At 22.5% G+C, this 12,480-nt stretch overlaps 3 protein-coding genes across 5 annotated transcripts; 2 read left to right on the forward strand and 1 right to left on the reverse strand.

The window, feature by feature from the left end:
• The first annotated feature begins 928 nt into the window (after positions 1 to 928).
• On the forward strand, positions 929 to 3,665 carry LOC126897536 (divergent protein kinase domain 2A-like). Of its 3 annotated transcripts, none has more exons than XM_050671220.1 (4): positions 929 to 1,631; positions 1,688 to 2,024; positions 2,119 to 2,192; positions 3,002 to 3,665. In XM_050671220.1, the coding sequence occupies exons 1-4, from the start codon at positions 1,005 to 1,007 to the stop codon at positions 3,203 to 3,205; spliced, it is 1,242 nt and encodes a 413-aa protein (XP_050527177.1). In that variant the 5' UTR covers positions 929 to 1,004; the 3' UTR covers positions 3,206 to 3,665. The 3 variants fall into 3 exon arrangements, with proteins under 3 accessions (XP_050527177.1, XP_050527176.1, XP_050527178.1); XM_050671219.1 differs by having other exon boundaries at positions 933 to 1,631; positions 2,086 to 2,192; XM_050671221.1 differs by having other exon boundaries at positions 937 to 1,192; positions 1,755 to 2,024; positions 2,086 to 2,192.
• On the reverse strand, positions 3,538 to 5,819 carry LOC126897538 (complex I intermediate-associated protein 30, mitochondrial). The gene is made up of 4 exons (XM_050671223.1): positions 5,384 to 5,819; positions 5,095 to 5,312; positions 3,926 to 4,111; positions 3,538 to 3,857 (listed from the first exon to the last, which is right to left on the reverse strand). The coding sequence occupies exons 1-4, from the start codon at positions 5,688 to 5,690 to the stop codon at positions 3,630 to 3,632; spliced, it is 939 nt and encodes a 312-aa protein (XP_050527180.1). The 5' UTR covers positions 5,691 to 5,819; the 3' UTR covers positions 3,538 to 3,629.
• A 3,729-nt stretch (positions 5,820 to 9,548) lies between these two features.
• LOC126897537 (GPI mannosyltransferase 1) lies at positions 9,549 to 10,920 on the forward strand. The gene has a single exon (XM_050671222.1). The coding sequence runs from the start codon at positions 9,685 to 9,687 to the stop codon at positions 10,876 to 10,878; it is 1,194 nt and encodes a 397-aa protein (XP_050527179.1). The 5' UTR covers positions 9,549 to 9,684; the 3' UTR covers positions 10,879 to 10,920.
• The last annotated feature ends 1,560 nt before the right edge of the window (positions 10,921 to 12,480 follow it).

A 12,480-nucleotide genomic window follows, 5' to 3' on the forward strand; every position in this document is an offset into this window, starting at 1 on the left:
GAAACAAAAAAAAAAAAAAATAAATAAAAAAAAAAATAAACACATCATGATAAAATTAATACCTTCTCAGCTTCGCATCGAAGCTAATACTTTTGAAAAGTATTTTTTACAACTATGTACATACATACATACATACATACATACATACAGGTGAAACTAATATAAGCGTGTTAAAAACGACTATAGTTTAAAAATAAAATAACATATCAAAAATATGTAAAAAAGCAATAGTATTTTGTATAAAATTATAGATACAGTAAACTACTAAAAATTATATTTTTATTAATAAATATTTTCAATTTTTTTTTAAGTCTATCATATTTATTATTTATTCTAGACAAAAAGTTGGATGTGCAAACATTTGAAAAAACAAATCTTAATGTTAGAATTATTTTTAACTTTATAAAATATCTGTATACTATGCGTGTAGTTTGATCACAGCAGTTGTGCAAGATTTTACCACTACGCACGATTCTGTTTCATAAATTCATAATTTATTCGGAGAATCGAATACTATCTTAAAATCGAATAGTACCTTTATCATTGAATATGATAAAACGTTTTACTTTATTCATTCGTTGAACTCTAAAAACTAGAATGTTATAATTTTCAGCGTCCATCATTTAAAATGTCCCATAAGATTAATGTAAATTATTGCTAGTATCAATTAGTCCTCTAATAATGTCTGAATTTAAAGTAATAAATTTAAATTTATTATTTATTTTTATCTTTCAAAAATATTTTACTATAAAAAGCTAGATAATAATTTTATAGAAAATAGTTTCATTAAACTTTTATTCAAATAATTTTTTTTTTTTAATAAACATTTGTTCTTAAACTTTGAACTATCAATAGATGGATATAATATTTATTGGGACAAATGTTCATTGAATTAAGAAATTTGTGGAACAAAAGGTAGGGATCCTAATCCATCTAAAGATTATCTTGCTTATTATTATTATCAATTTTTTAAATTATTTGATGCTCATTAGTTAGACTTATACATGTCTCTTAAAATACTACTTATTACACTCACAATTACTCTTATAGCTTTTATAGCTAATCAAAATATCTTCGAATATCAACGATTCTATAATTCGTTTGAAAAAAAGTTAAACTCAACATCATGTCCGCTTTGTTTAGGCATGGACTTTTGTCACAATCTACAATATTTTGAATTTAACCATGAGAGGTATAAAGTAACTAATTTTGATCATCAAAATAAATTTTTATACATTTTTTGGGGAATTATACATATATTGAAGCAATGGCTTATAAGGAACAATAAAATATTTTTTGGAAAAATAAATTTAAAAAATGGAACTACATTACCACTAGTGGCAAAAAGAACTGAAAATGAAAAAACTAAACAATTTTTGGAAAAAGTTACAGAACTTGTTGATGTAAATTCTTTAAATTCAATTGAACAACTAAAAATTTTACTAACTGGTACAAATCTACCTTTTATTGATAATGGGTTAGTTGTGTGTTCAAAAAATGCCAAAAGGTCATTCTCATTGATTTTTGATTTAATCAAATTGTCAATCGATTCTAATAACAATAAAAATATCAGATTATGGTTAGAATTGTATACAGCCATACATTTATCACCTGAAATAATACTACTCAAGGTTAATATGAACATATAATTTTTGTGTTAGTGACTAAAATTCAAAAATTGTTTTAGATTTTAAAATTAAAGTCTTATGTACCTATTATTTTTGGTACATGTGGTAATTATTATTTTGTTGAAGATTGTGGTCATACACTACAATATTATATTGGAAAATTAAGATTGAATATGAGGATGCAGATTGTCTATGAGCTACTTAAGTTAGCCCTAGAACTTACTGATGGTACTGCTCATCGCGACTATTCATTTTACCTCACTGATTTAACAGCAGATAATATTGCCATTCAAATAGATAGCTCTACAGGGTTATTATTGTCTTTGAAAATTATAGATTGGAGTGATGTCATTGTTGTTTCTAATAAAGAAAATAGATTTAAGTGTAAATTAAATTGTAAGTTTAAAAATATACATATATATTTATAAAATATCAACCAAATTTTTTTTTTAACTAGTTCATTACAGTGAATGTATTGAATGTTGTCCAGGTTGTTTAATTTATTCTGAAGATGACATATGTAAAACAAGTTATAGTGACCATAACATATACGCTGTATGTCAGGTAATGTATAACATTTTCGTGAATTTTTATAATATTAAAATGTACAAGATAAAATTATTTTAGAGATGTATTTTTGAAATCTATTAAATAGACTTAGAACAACACTTTCTTTAAAGTATACTTTAAACTATAAAGATATTGGTGAGTTTCCTTTTCGAGAAAATTTTATTAGATAGTTTAATAAGCCTGCCTGCTCACAATTATTTATGGCCCCTGAGAGTTAAATTATTTTTTTGAAAATATGATTATTATATAAAAAAATTCTTGATTTTTTTTTAAGTAAGAGACTTAAAAGTAAGTTACCTAAAAAAAATATTGCAATAACACCCATATGAATTCTCAAACAATATATAAGCGCTGATTACCTAAACATCAATATAAATTATATTTATGAATAACATTTAATTTGCCATCAATTATTTCATACTTTTGTTTCGTTGTAGTATTCATTATACATTTGTATCAAGTACATTCCATTGGTATAATTTAAGGTAGCTCAGACCTCCAAATTAAAAAAATATGTATTAATTGTAAAACATTATTTAAAGTTGAGTAAAATTTAATTACTATATTCAAAAATGTTATTTTAAAATTTTACAAAAAGGTATAATCTAATCTTTTGAATTTAAAATAAAAATCTGAACAGAAGCTGTCTTCATTATTAAGGCCATTTTTATGTTACATACTAAATCAAATAAATTAAATTAAGTTATTGTAGTATAATAAATTATTATTATAATTATTTATTTTATTTAATATTAAATAATCGAGTTTAATAATGATAATGTAAAATTATTTTTCTAAAATAGGAATTTTTAAGCTCTGGAGAAAGTATATTACCAGAAATAACCAATACAAATATACTAGAAAATAGCAATTATGCAGAATTTCAGACACTTATCAAAAATTGTGTTTGTGATAGATCAACAGAACATCAAGTTATTAGAAATAGATTGAATACAGCAAAATTAATGATTACTTTACTTGAAAAAATATTAAAAATTACTTTTTAAATTAATTTTTATTATTTATTGAAAAATATAATATAAAATAAAAATCTATTTTACAACTTTTAAAAGAAAGTATACTCCCCCAATTTTTATTGTTAAGATTAAAATGATTATTTAAATATACATTTTTTTGTTTAAATAATAAAATAATTTAGTATATTTCATTCAATCCTTCATTAATGGATAATTTTTAATAATTATTAATAATACCATATACTACTTCATAGTCTCAAGAATAAAGAAATATCAGGGATTAACTAATTAAGTTATTATTAAAAAAGTTTTTTGTTTTTAAGGTGACAATCATCAAATAATATAAAAAATCTATACAGGTATTTTTAAACTAAAATTGTAAAGCATTTTTTAATTTAGCTAAAATAAAGATTTATAATAACAAACAAATATGAAATATAATTTTTTCAGTGATTTATGTTCCAATTATATAATTCTGTTTTATCTCATACATTTCATAAGCAGTTTCTTCATGATGAGTAGGATCATATTCTGTTCCGATATAGTCAATTTCCAGTTGAAATGGACCATCAGCTCTATCCGAAACAGTTATACCAAAATGACTAATTTTGGCTAAAGGTAAAGGACCTTGAATATCTTGAATCCGTCCTTTACTTGCAAAAAAGAATTTTGAAAAAGGTATCTAAAATATTTAGTTATCAGTTGCACATTTGAATTTTTTCAAGAAGATACTTCAACAAAGAAACATACCCTAACTGTTTGCCAATAAGGGCCACCACGAGTATACAAAACAAATGTATATACATCATTCCACATAATATCAAATTGACCAGACACATGAATATTCAATAGATAACTTCGTCCATCTCCACGTACTCGCATATTTAAATGAGTATATGGAGTCCAATCTAAGTAGTCGTCTCTTTGAAATGATTTCTGTAAATATATAATAATTAAATGATTGTGAGTAAACATAAAAGTATATTATAATAAATCTGTGTATAAAAATTAGTATTGCTTGAAATAGATAAAAAGACTGGTATTAAAAATAAAATGTAAACTTTATAGCCTAAACGGACCAACCAAATAATTAAATTAGATTATCTTTGTATTACATGTTATTTAAAATAAATCATGCTAAGTAGGGTTTGAATATAAAATATACTGACTCAAACCTTGAAATAAAATAAGTTTGACTGACTAAAGAATTCATAACAAACTATAATTTGTTTAATATAATACATTATAATTTGATAGGAATTCATAAAAGGGATATCAAGAATGTTATGTTATTAAGTTATTATAGGCCACATGATAATTGTTTTTAATAGATTATATGTCTATCGCCGAGACTTGCTCTACATGATAGGTGCAGAATCTCTAAATTAACTCACTCATTGATTCTTGTAAGTGTGGTCTTTGCTAGACTCCATTGCACTTCAATAAACATTTTTTTTTTTTACTATCATAACTAATCTCAAGAATTACAAATTATTTATTTATACATTCAAGTTATGTACTATCTCTAATAAATATAAATACTGTAAATTTTAAAAATTAACATTTTTGAAGATAATAAGTTTGTTTTAATAAAGTTTTTTTACTAAAATGAATTTAACATTTAATACTATATTAAAAATATAAAAACACCTTAAAAATATTTAAATTTAAATTGCTTGTATGTTACTTGTATATAGTATTCAAAAACAAGAGTTGTCTATTATACTTTTGGTTCAGAAAAAAACCTGTTTTCTTACATATTAAACTTAATATATTAGACAAAGAAGAAAAAATTGGTACGTAATTTAGAGCAATTAATTTTTAATTATTTGTTTTCTAGTATTAGATACTGAAATTATAAAAAAAGTATCGATCTAGTATTTAAAAGAATGTTTTTATGGATTGATTAAAAAAATTACAGTGACTCGTTTTGTAATAATATTACAGTAGCCAGAATTTTGGATTCTTCCATCTTTAGGTACCCTCGAACATAGGTTTCCAGTGAACAGACCATATCCTTGGGGGCTCAGTTTCAAATCACACTTGCTAAAACCTTCAGCATGATCACTATCACTAGTACAAATCCAATGATCAAGGGATGAATCATTAAAAAATCTCCAAAATACATCTATTTCACCTAAACTCCAATATAAAATAAACAATTTTTATTTTATAGTTTATAGTTTATAAGTATATCTTAGTGTATACCTGCTCTATAATCAAGGATAGGGTCTGCTTCTAAAACTTCTTTTACCTCTTCTTTCCATCGTTTAATTTCAAATTTTAACTGTTTAAGACCTAAACGTATTCTTTCTAATCGAGTATCAGCTATGTTGAAACCTGTATCATATCCACTTCTTTTGTCATACTCGTGAAACTCGAAGGAAGGACAAGTAAAATGAAAATATTTCTGAGGACAACAATTCCAAACTATGCTATGTGTATGATCATATGCACTTAAGTTTTTCCATCGGTGCTTTGATATAAGAAGTCCAATTTTTCTTCCACTTAGCATTATATTTTTATAACATTGGATCTGTAGAAAAGTATCTATCAAAATTGTCTAAATAACTAAATTAAAAATATAATGAATATTAATTCAAACTTAAACAGTATATATCACAATATATTCATTTTTATCATAACTATACATAACACTTATATTCAATCGGAGATAATTTAAGTCAAAAAATGTTATCATAAATATCAAAGAGTATAAAAAATATCATATATGGGAATCGTCATTACCTCTAAAAGTTAATTCAATCATAATTATAACAAAGTAAAAATAATAAATCTTCGTTGTTTAATTACAATATTATGATTTAGTATGAACTCATATTATTTTAAACTAATACAGCCAATTCATTAATTATATTAATAAATATTAATGAATTTCTTATAAAATAATTTATAAGAAAGAGATTAATGACATGTGCACAGTATATACGATGTGTAAATTATACTTGTCATATGGCATTTACCTTATTGTCAATCATATGATAATACCTAGGATACTGTGATCAGATACAGTAAATTTTCTCTGGGTAGCCGGTCTCATAATTGTATTTTACGCTACGATTTCATTAACTTTTTCAATTACTTTCAAGTTTTAACTCTTAATTATGTTTGAATAGTTTTTTTATATACATTTATGCCTAAACCAGATCCTTGCAAAAAATTAGCTTGTGCAATTCAAAAGTGTTTGTCTGGTAATTTAATATTAATTTTTTTTTGTAATTAATACGTAGCTATGTATGTTATAATCTTGGTTGATCAACAACATAGCTTTTAGAGGAGACGTTAAACATGGTTAATGATTATTTAAATAAATTATCTCCATATATACATTTTTAGAAAAAGTTACAGTGATATAAAGTTGAAATAAAAAATAAATATTAATAATTCGGCATTTTTACAAAAAAATGTATGATTTATGAAAGGCGGCATATTGTAAACAAGCCCTAAGAACACACTTTTTTCTTTTATCACAAACTGTATATTACAGAGTGATTCATTATAATTATATATTGAACTTTTTTTTTTGGTTATTTTAGTTACATATATCATATATTTTATTTAATGTATTATACACAATTTTTAAATGGAAACTTACAAAAATATGTATTGCACTTAATCTAGTTTAATAATGCTTAGTAAATGATCTTATTAAAAAATAACTGCTCTACAACAATTTTTAAACCACTATTTCTGAAGTTTAAATAATAGACTGGGTTTGTGGTTCAGGTTATGGTATTTTTTTTTCAATTTATCATTAGTTTATTGAAAAAAATTAAGAATTTCATTTTAATCAACCAAATTATTTAATTTTTAAGTATTAAAAATGTACAGTAACTTATCTAGATTTAAGTCATTGGGTATGTTTTTTAATTTCAGAAAACGGATTTCAGGAATCTCGCTGTATTAAACAAATTAATAATCTTAGAGAGTGTTGTAAAACATATTATGGCAAATCCCTTGTTTGTTCAGGCATGAAACCCACTTCTACCTCTGAAGAGATTGATACTAATATTGAAAAGATATAGTATGTTTTTGATTACTGATAATATTTTTTCAATTAATTGTTTACATTATTTATAAAAAAAATCTCTACATACATTAATTTGTCAATGTATTAAAAAAAATTGAATTCTATATTTATAGGATCAAGAATAATATGTGTAGTGAAAAAGTGCAACAATCAAAAAACCAACATCAAAATTTTATTAATAGAAAGTTATTAAAAGATTTACCATTTTATAGACGTTATCCAAGAACTTTTGTAGTTGTTGGAAGTACTCTAGGTTTTATAATTTTATTTAGTAAAGGAATATACGATTTTTTCCGTCCAAATACTGTTGAAGAGTTGCAACGTCATCTAGCAAAGGAAAAACTATACCAATTAAAATTACAACAAGAGAGAGAGTATGTTGAAAAGTACTTAGAATAGAATAACACTTTCCAAAATTGTAATATTTTATTGTACTTTTAAAATAGTTCAATTATTTTTTCCAGACTTTAGTATAATAATTATTTAATATATTTGATAAATATAAGAAAGCTTTTAAAAATTAATTTTTATTTTAATACAGCACACTAAATTAATATTAATTAAATTTTAATTGGCATTAAATGAGCTATGCAATATTAATGATTTATATATAAAAATAACTCAAGTATCTCAAATTGAGTTAAAAATTATTAAAAAATTGTCCATTGATATATTGTAGATTTTTCGCTGAATTAACTAGTTTTAAAAAACAAAATATAGACAATTTTATGTAAATTTTAATATAAAAATTAAAAAAATTTACCTGTTTAGATAATTATTTTAAACACTAAAAATATTTCAATATCTCAAATGTTCATTGATACTACAAATATATTACATTAATTTTTTCTTAAGAAAAACAAAATTTAATATTTCCTTATGAAATATTTTTAGTTTTGGTTACAGTATTTGAATTTTTACTATACATAGTGATTTTTTTAAGTTAGCTACTCGATTACTCTTAAATGATAATTATATTAAATTTTTTTTTTTCATTTTTTAGTTACATACATTTCTTAATTTTTCAATTAATAAATGTTTTTTCATCCCTTGTACCTAATAGAAATTTTATTTTATTTAAAATATTTTAATTTAATATTAAATTAAAAAAAAAAAATTCCCAAAGGTCATTTTAAGTTCTTGATTGGATTTTAAAAAAAAGTCAAATATTTATTGATTCTTTACTAGCCAACTACTTAAAAAAATTTAAAAAGATTACAAAAAAAACTATTTTAATATTGCCTAATTGTTTTATAGACCAGTAAAAAAAATTTTTTTTATTAAATGTGTCAATTTTTTAAAAATATATCTGTACATTTAATTTTAATTTTTAAATGTACTGATAATAAAATAGAGCAATATAATTTGTATATATTAGTAGAATTTTTAAAATATAATAAAATTTTCTATTAAAATGATTTATAAAAACAAATTTCAGAGTTATATTCAGGAATAATTTTTTTAGTCTGATTTCAAATTTTGTCACTAGTTTTTGAAATAACTTCTAATAAATAAAAATAATAACTAACAATGAATAAAGTTAATAATAATGTTTTTTTTTAAAGGCTATATTTGTTGATAATACTTGATAAGTTTATTAAATTTTAGTTCAATTTTAAAGTTATTGCTGTTTTTGAGGACATTTAAAGTTCATTAAGAAGATAATTATAAAAAATTATATTGATTATTTTACGATAGTATAACAATATAGGATGATTCTTCTAATATTAATCATTTTTCTCTTAAAAAAATAATTATATTAATAAAATTATCTTTTGCATTTTTATATTTTTTGAATTATTTATTTTTAAATTAATAATATTAAAAAAAAAACTTTAATTGTATTATCTCAAGAGAAATTGAGTGGCTATAATTAAAAGTGGTTATTGCCTTTTATAGTTTAGTCATGACTATTATTTTGATAACAATTGTAATTACATTCTTAATAATCAGTTTTTAATAAAATATTTTTATTTTTGTATATTTATTTTTTAGAACCAAATCTTAAATAAATGTTAATATTTTATTGTTATTTAATATCATTATAATTTTAAATTATCGCTTAATCACATAATAATTATAATTATAACATCTTATATAAATCCTAACATGATGGTTATTATATGATAAACTCCTATTTAATCATAAAAGATAAAAAAAGCAATTATTTTATTTTATTTTATAGATTACAAATTAAAACTGATTAAGAAGATATGGATGCAGTTAACAAAGCCAAAGCTCGTTTCAAAAGATATCCTAATCTACTAATAGCGTGTCATATTGAAGCCTTGAATTATGCTACATGCATTATTAAAAATGAAAAGGATCTTAAAAAAGACTGTTGTAAAGATCAGTTTATTAAATTCCGACAGTGTTTGGTAGCTAATGCAACTAAAATCCATATTAAAATTTAGAATCAACTTAGTTATAAGATAAAATTGTTTAGTTTATTATCATAATGCATTTTTTATGGCATGTAGGTTTTGGTTTTTTAGTTAGAGTTATTTTAATCATTTTTGCACAATGGTATGATACTGATGATAGTGGAATTAATTATACAGACATAGACTATAAAGTTTTTACTGATGCAGCTCAACATATGTGGCATGGTGAATCACCTTATATGAGGCCAACTTATCGGTATACCCCTCTTATAGCTATACTTTTATTGCCAAATGTTTTTTTACATTATTGTTGGGGAAAGTTATTATTTTCTATATTTGATTTAGCAATTGCTTACACAATACAAAAAATTGTATCAAAGTCGCATCCTAAAAGTAGTGATTATTGTGCATTTCTATGGTTGTACAATCCTTTAAGTATTGTCATATCAACTCGTGGAAATGCTGATTCAATATCTTGTTTTATTGTTCTTCTAACATTGTTAATACATTTAAAGAAAAAATATCTACTATCAGCAATATTTTTAGCTCTATCTGTACATATAAGAATTTATCCTATTCTATTTTGTTTGTCATATTATCTTTCAATTGATATTAAATTAAAATCCACTTCTCTTTTCAAAAAAAATTATCGTGCTTTATTTCCTACTAAAAATAAAATAACTTTTGTAATGATATTCTGTGTATCCACAATTTCTATTAACGGATTTTGTTACTATTTTTATGGTCAAAAATTTTTAGATGAATCATATTTATATCATGTTAGTCGTTTGGATGTGCGTCATAACTTTTCTGTATATTTTTATTTAAACTATTTACTATCAAGTTCAGATAATATACCTCTTACACATAGTATCTTGACAAAGTTATTTCCCCTTTTATTGATATTGGTTGTATCATTTACTTTTTATAATGTTGAAGATTTAGCTTTCTGTCAATTTTGTTTATGTTTCATTATGGTTACCTACAATACTGTTGTAACATCGCAGTATTTTGTTTGGTTTGTATCATTTTTGCCTGTGTGTTACTTGAACATAAATATTACATTTATTGAAGGTATTAAAATTTTATTAATATGGATATTACCCCAAATTGGATGGCTAACTTGTGCATACTTATTAGAATTTTTAGGTGTTAATACTTTCAGTTTACTTTGGATAGAATCACTAATGTTTTATCTAAGTAACATTGTAATTTTATCATTTACCATTGAAAGATATAAATGTAATGAATTAAAAAAAATTTTGTAAAAGTATAAATATTTTAATAAAGAAATCGTGTTGAGTAAAACATTTTTGTCAATAATAATTTTACTATGAAACTATTATGAATGTAATATATTTAATGTAACATAATTGTTGGTATATTTACTTCACAGTAAATATTATTGCATTTTAAATGAATAAATAAAATAAAATTGATCTAAATGTAATTATTAGTTCGTTTAGATACAAAATACTCATTATTTTTAATATTTCTCATGTGATTAGAATGCAAGTAGTTTAAGTGTCATTTTTTAATTCAAATGAATCGATCATTTCAATAATGACATAAGTCTTTGATTTTTCAAAATTGACTTTTTGTCAAATTTTGATAATTATATACCTGGTTATGTATTCTGTGTAAAAACTAGATTTATCAGACTAATATTTAATATAAATAGTAACTACAAGAAACTTGAATCACATTAAAAACTACACAAGTTGTTCAGTTTTTGCAGGCATTCGCAGATTTCATGTTGACCATGATTATTTTACATCACATGTTTTTTTTTATCATCACCATCTTTATAAAATAATAATATTGTAAAGTTAAGACTAGTTAAATTATTGTTTTTTTTTTATGAAAAAATAAATATATTATTTTATATAGAATTAATTGATTTTGTGTCATAATATTAATCACATTTTTCTTTTATCTATTTTATTATATTTCTTGATTTAGATTTTATATTATAAATTTCCATTATCTCAATTTAATGTATTTTGGTCAAAGTTAGACTATTTAAAACTATGGATTATCAATATCGGAAACCTAAAAAATAAATTAGTAAATAGGTGTAAATGCAATAAAAGTTAAATTACTGGAGTTATTATTTTTTTTTAGTTCCTGTAAAATTTTAATTTTATGACATCGTTTTTGAAAATATATAATACCCATTTTTGAAATGAAAAATAATGATCCATTTCTAAAATAACACAACCACTGAATTGTTTAAACCTATTGTAACAAGTTGTCGACAGCATTTTTTATAACAAAGGAAATGTCTGAATTAGATCCTCCTACAATATCTAAATAAATTTTAAACAATATCAATAAATTTACATTCACTGAAAAATTCCAATTTTCAATAAAAAAGAATAATTTAAATTTTCATGCTATTTATTTATAAATATTTTTACATTAACAGCATAGAGAATTTACTAGATAACAAATAATATTTGTTAATACATATTATGTTTTAACTTTATGAGTGGGGTTACCGGTATTACTACAAACTAATAAATGTCGGAGATTCATATACAATTATTCCGACAACTATTACAGTAAAGTTGTTGTTTTTGATATAACCGATTCTAATATAAATGAATTCAAGATTTTTAATTTTCCATATAATTTGAGTCTCTAATTATATGCATTTATACATTTTGTTTGCGCCACTTTAGAGGGTTTCAACTTTGTTCTATTATATTATGGTAGCCAGTGCTCGAATTGGCAAAATAAGTAGGGGAGCTCAACTTAACAATTTTAAAACTGCGTCCCTAGCATTTTTTTTTTTTTACTCATTACTTTATTTAGTATTTATTAATAAATTATATTTCATTATCATACTAATATTTAAAAAAAAAAAA

Source organism: Daktulosphaira vitifoliae, unplaced genomic scaffold (genome assembly GCF_025091365.1).
Source record: "Daktulosphaira vitifoliae isolate Bord-2020 unplaced genomic scaffold, ASM2509136v1 Scaffold_2, whole genome shotgun sequence".
NCBI lineage: Eukaryota > Metazoa > Arthropoda > Insecta > Hemiptera > Phylloxeridae > Daktulosphaira > Daktulosphaira vitifoliae.

Excerpts from the sequence above, each read along its gene's own strand:
- LOC126897536 (XM_050671219.1), top strand. The coding sequence starts at position 1,005 with ATGTCTCTTAAAATACTACTTATTACACTCACAATTACTCTTATAGCT. Across the intron at positions 1,632-1,687 it reads CTGAAATAATACTACTCAAG|ATTTTAAAATTAAAGTCTTA; the intron begins GTTAATATGAAC and ends AAATTGTTTTAG. Across the intron at positions 2,025-2,085 it reads ATTTAAGTGTAAATTAAATT|TTCATTACAGTGAATGTATT; the intron begins GTAAGTTTAAAA and ends TTTTTTAACTAG.
- LOC126897538 (XM_050671223.1), bottom strand. The coding sequence starts at position 5,690 with ATGCTAAGTGGAAGAAAAATTGGACTTCTTATATCAAAGCACCGATGG. Across the intron at positions 5,313-5,383 it reads TATCCTTGATTATAGAGCAG|GTGAAATAGATGTATTTTGG; the intron begins GTATACACTAAG and ends ATTGGAGTTTAG. Across the intron at positions 4,112-5,094 it reads TTATTACAAAACGAGTCACT|AAATCATTTCAAAGAGACGA; the intron begins GTAATTTTTTTA and ends ATATATTTACAG.
- LOC126897537 (XM_050671222.1), top strand. The coding sequence starts at position 9,685 with ATGCATTTTTTATGGCATGTAGGTTTTGGTTTTTTAGTTAGAGTTATT.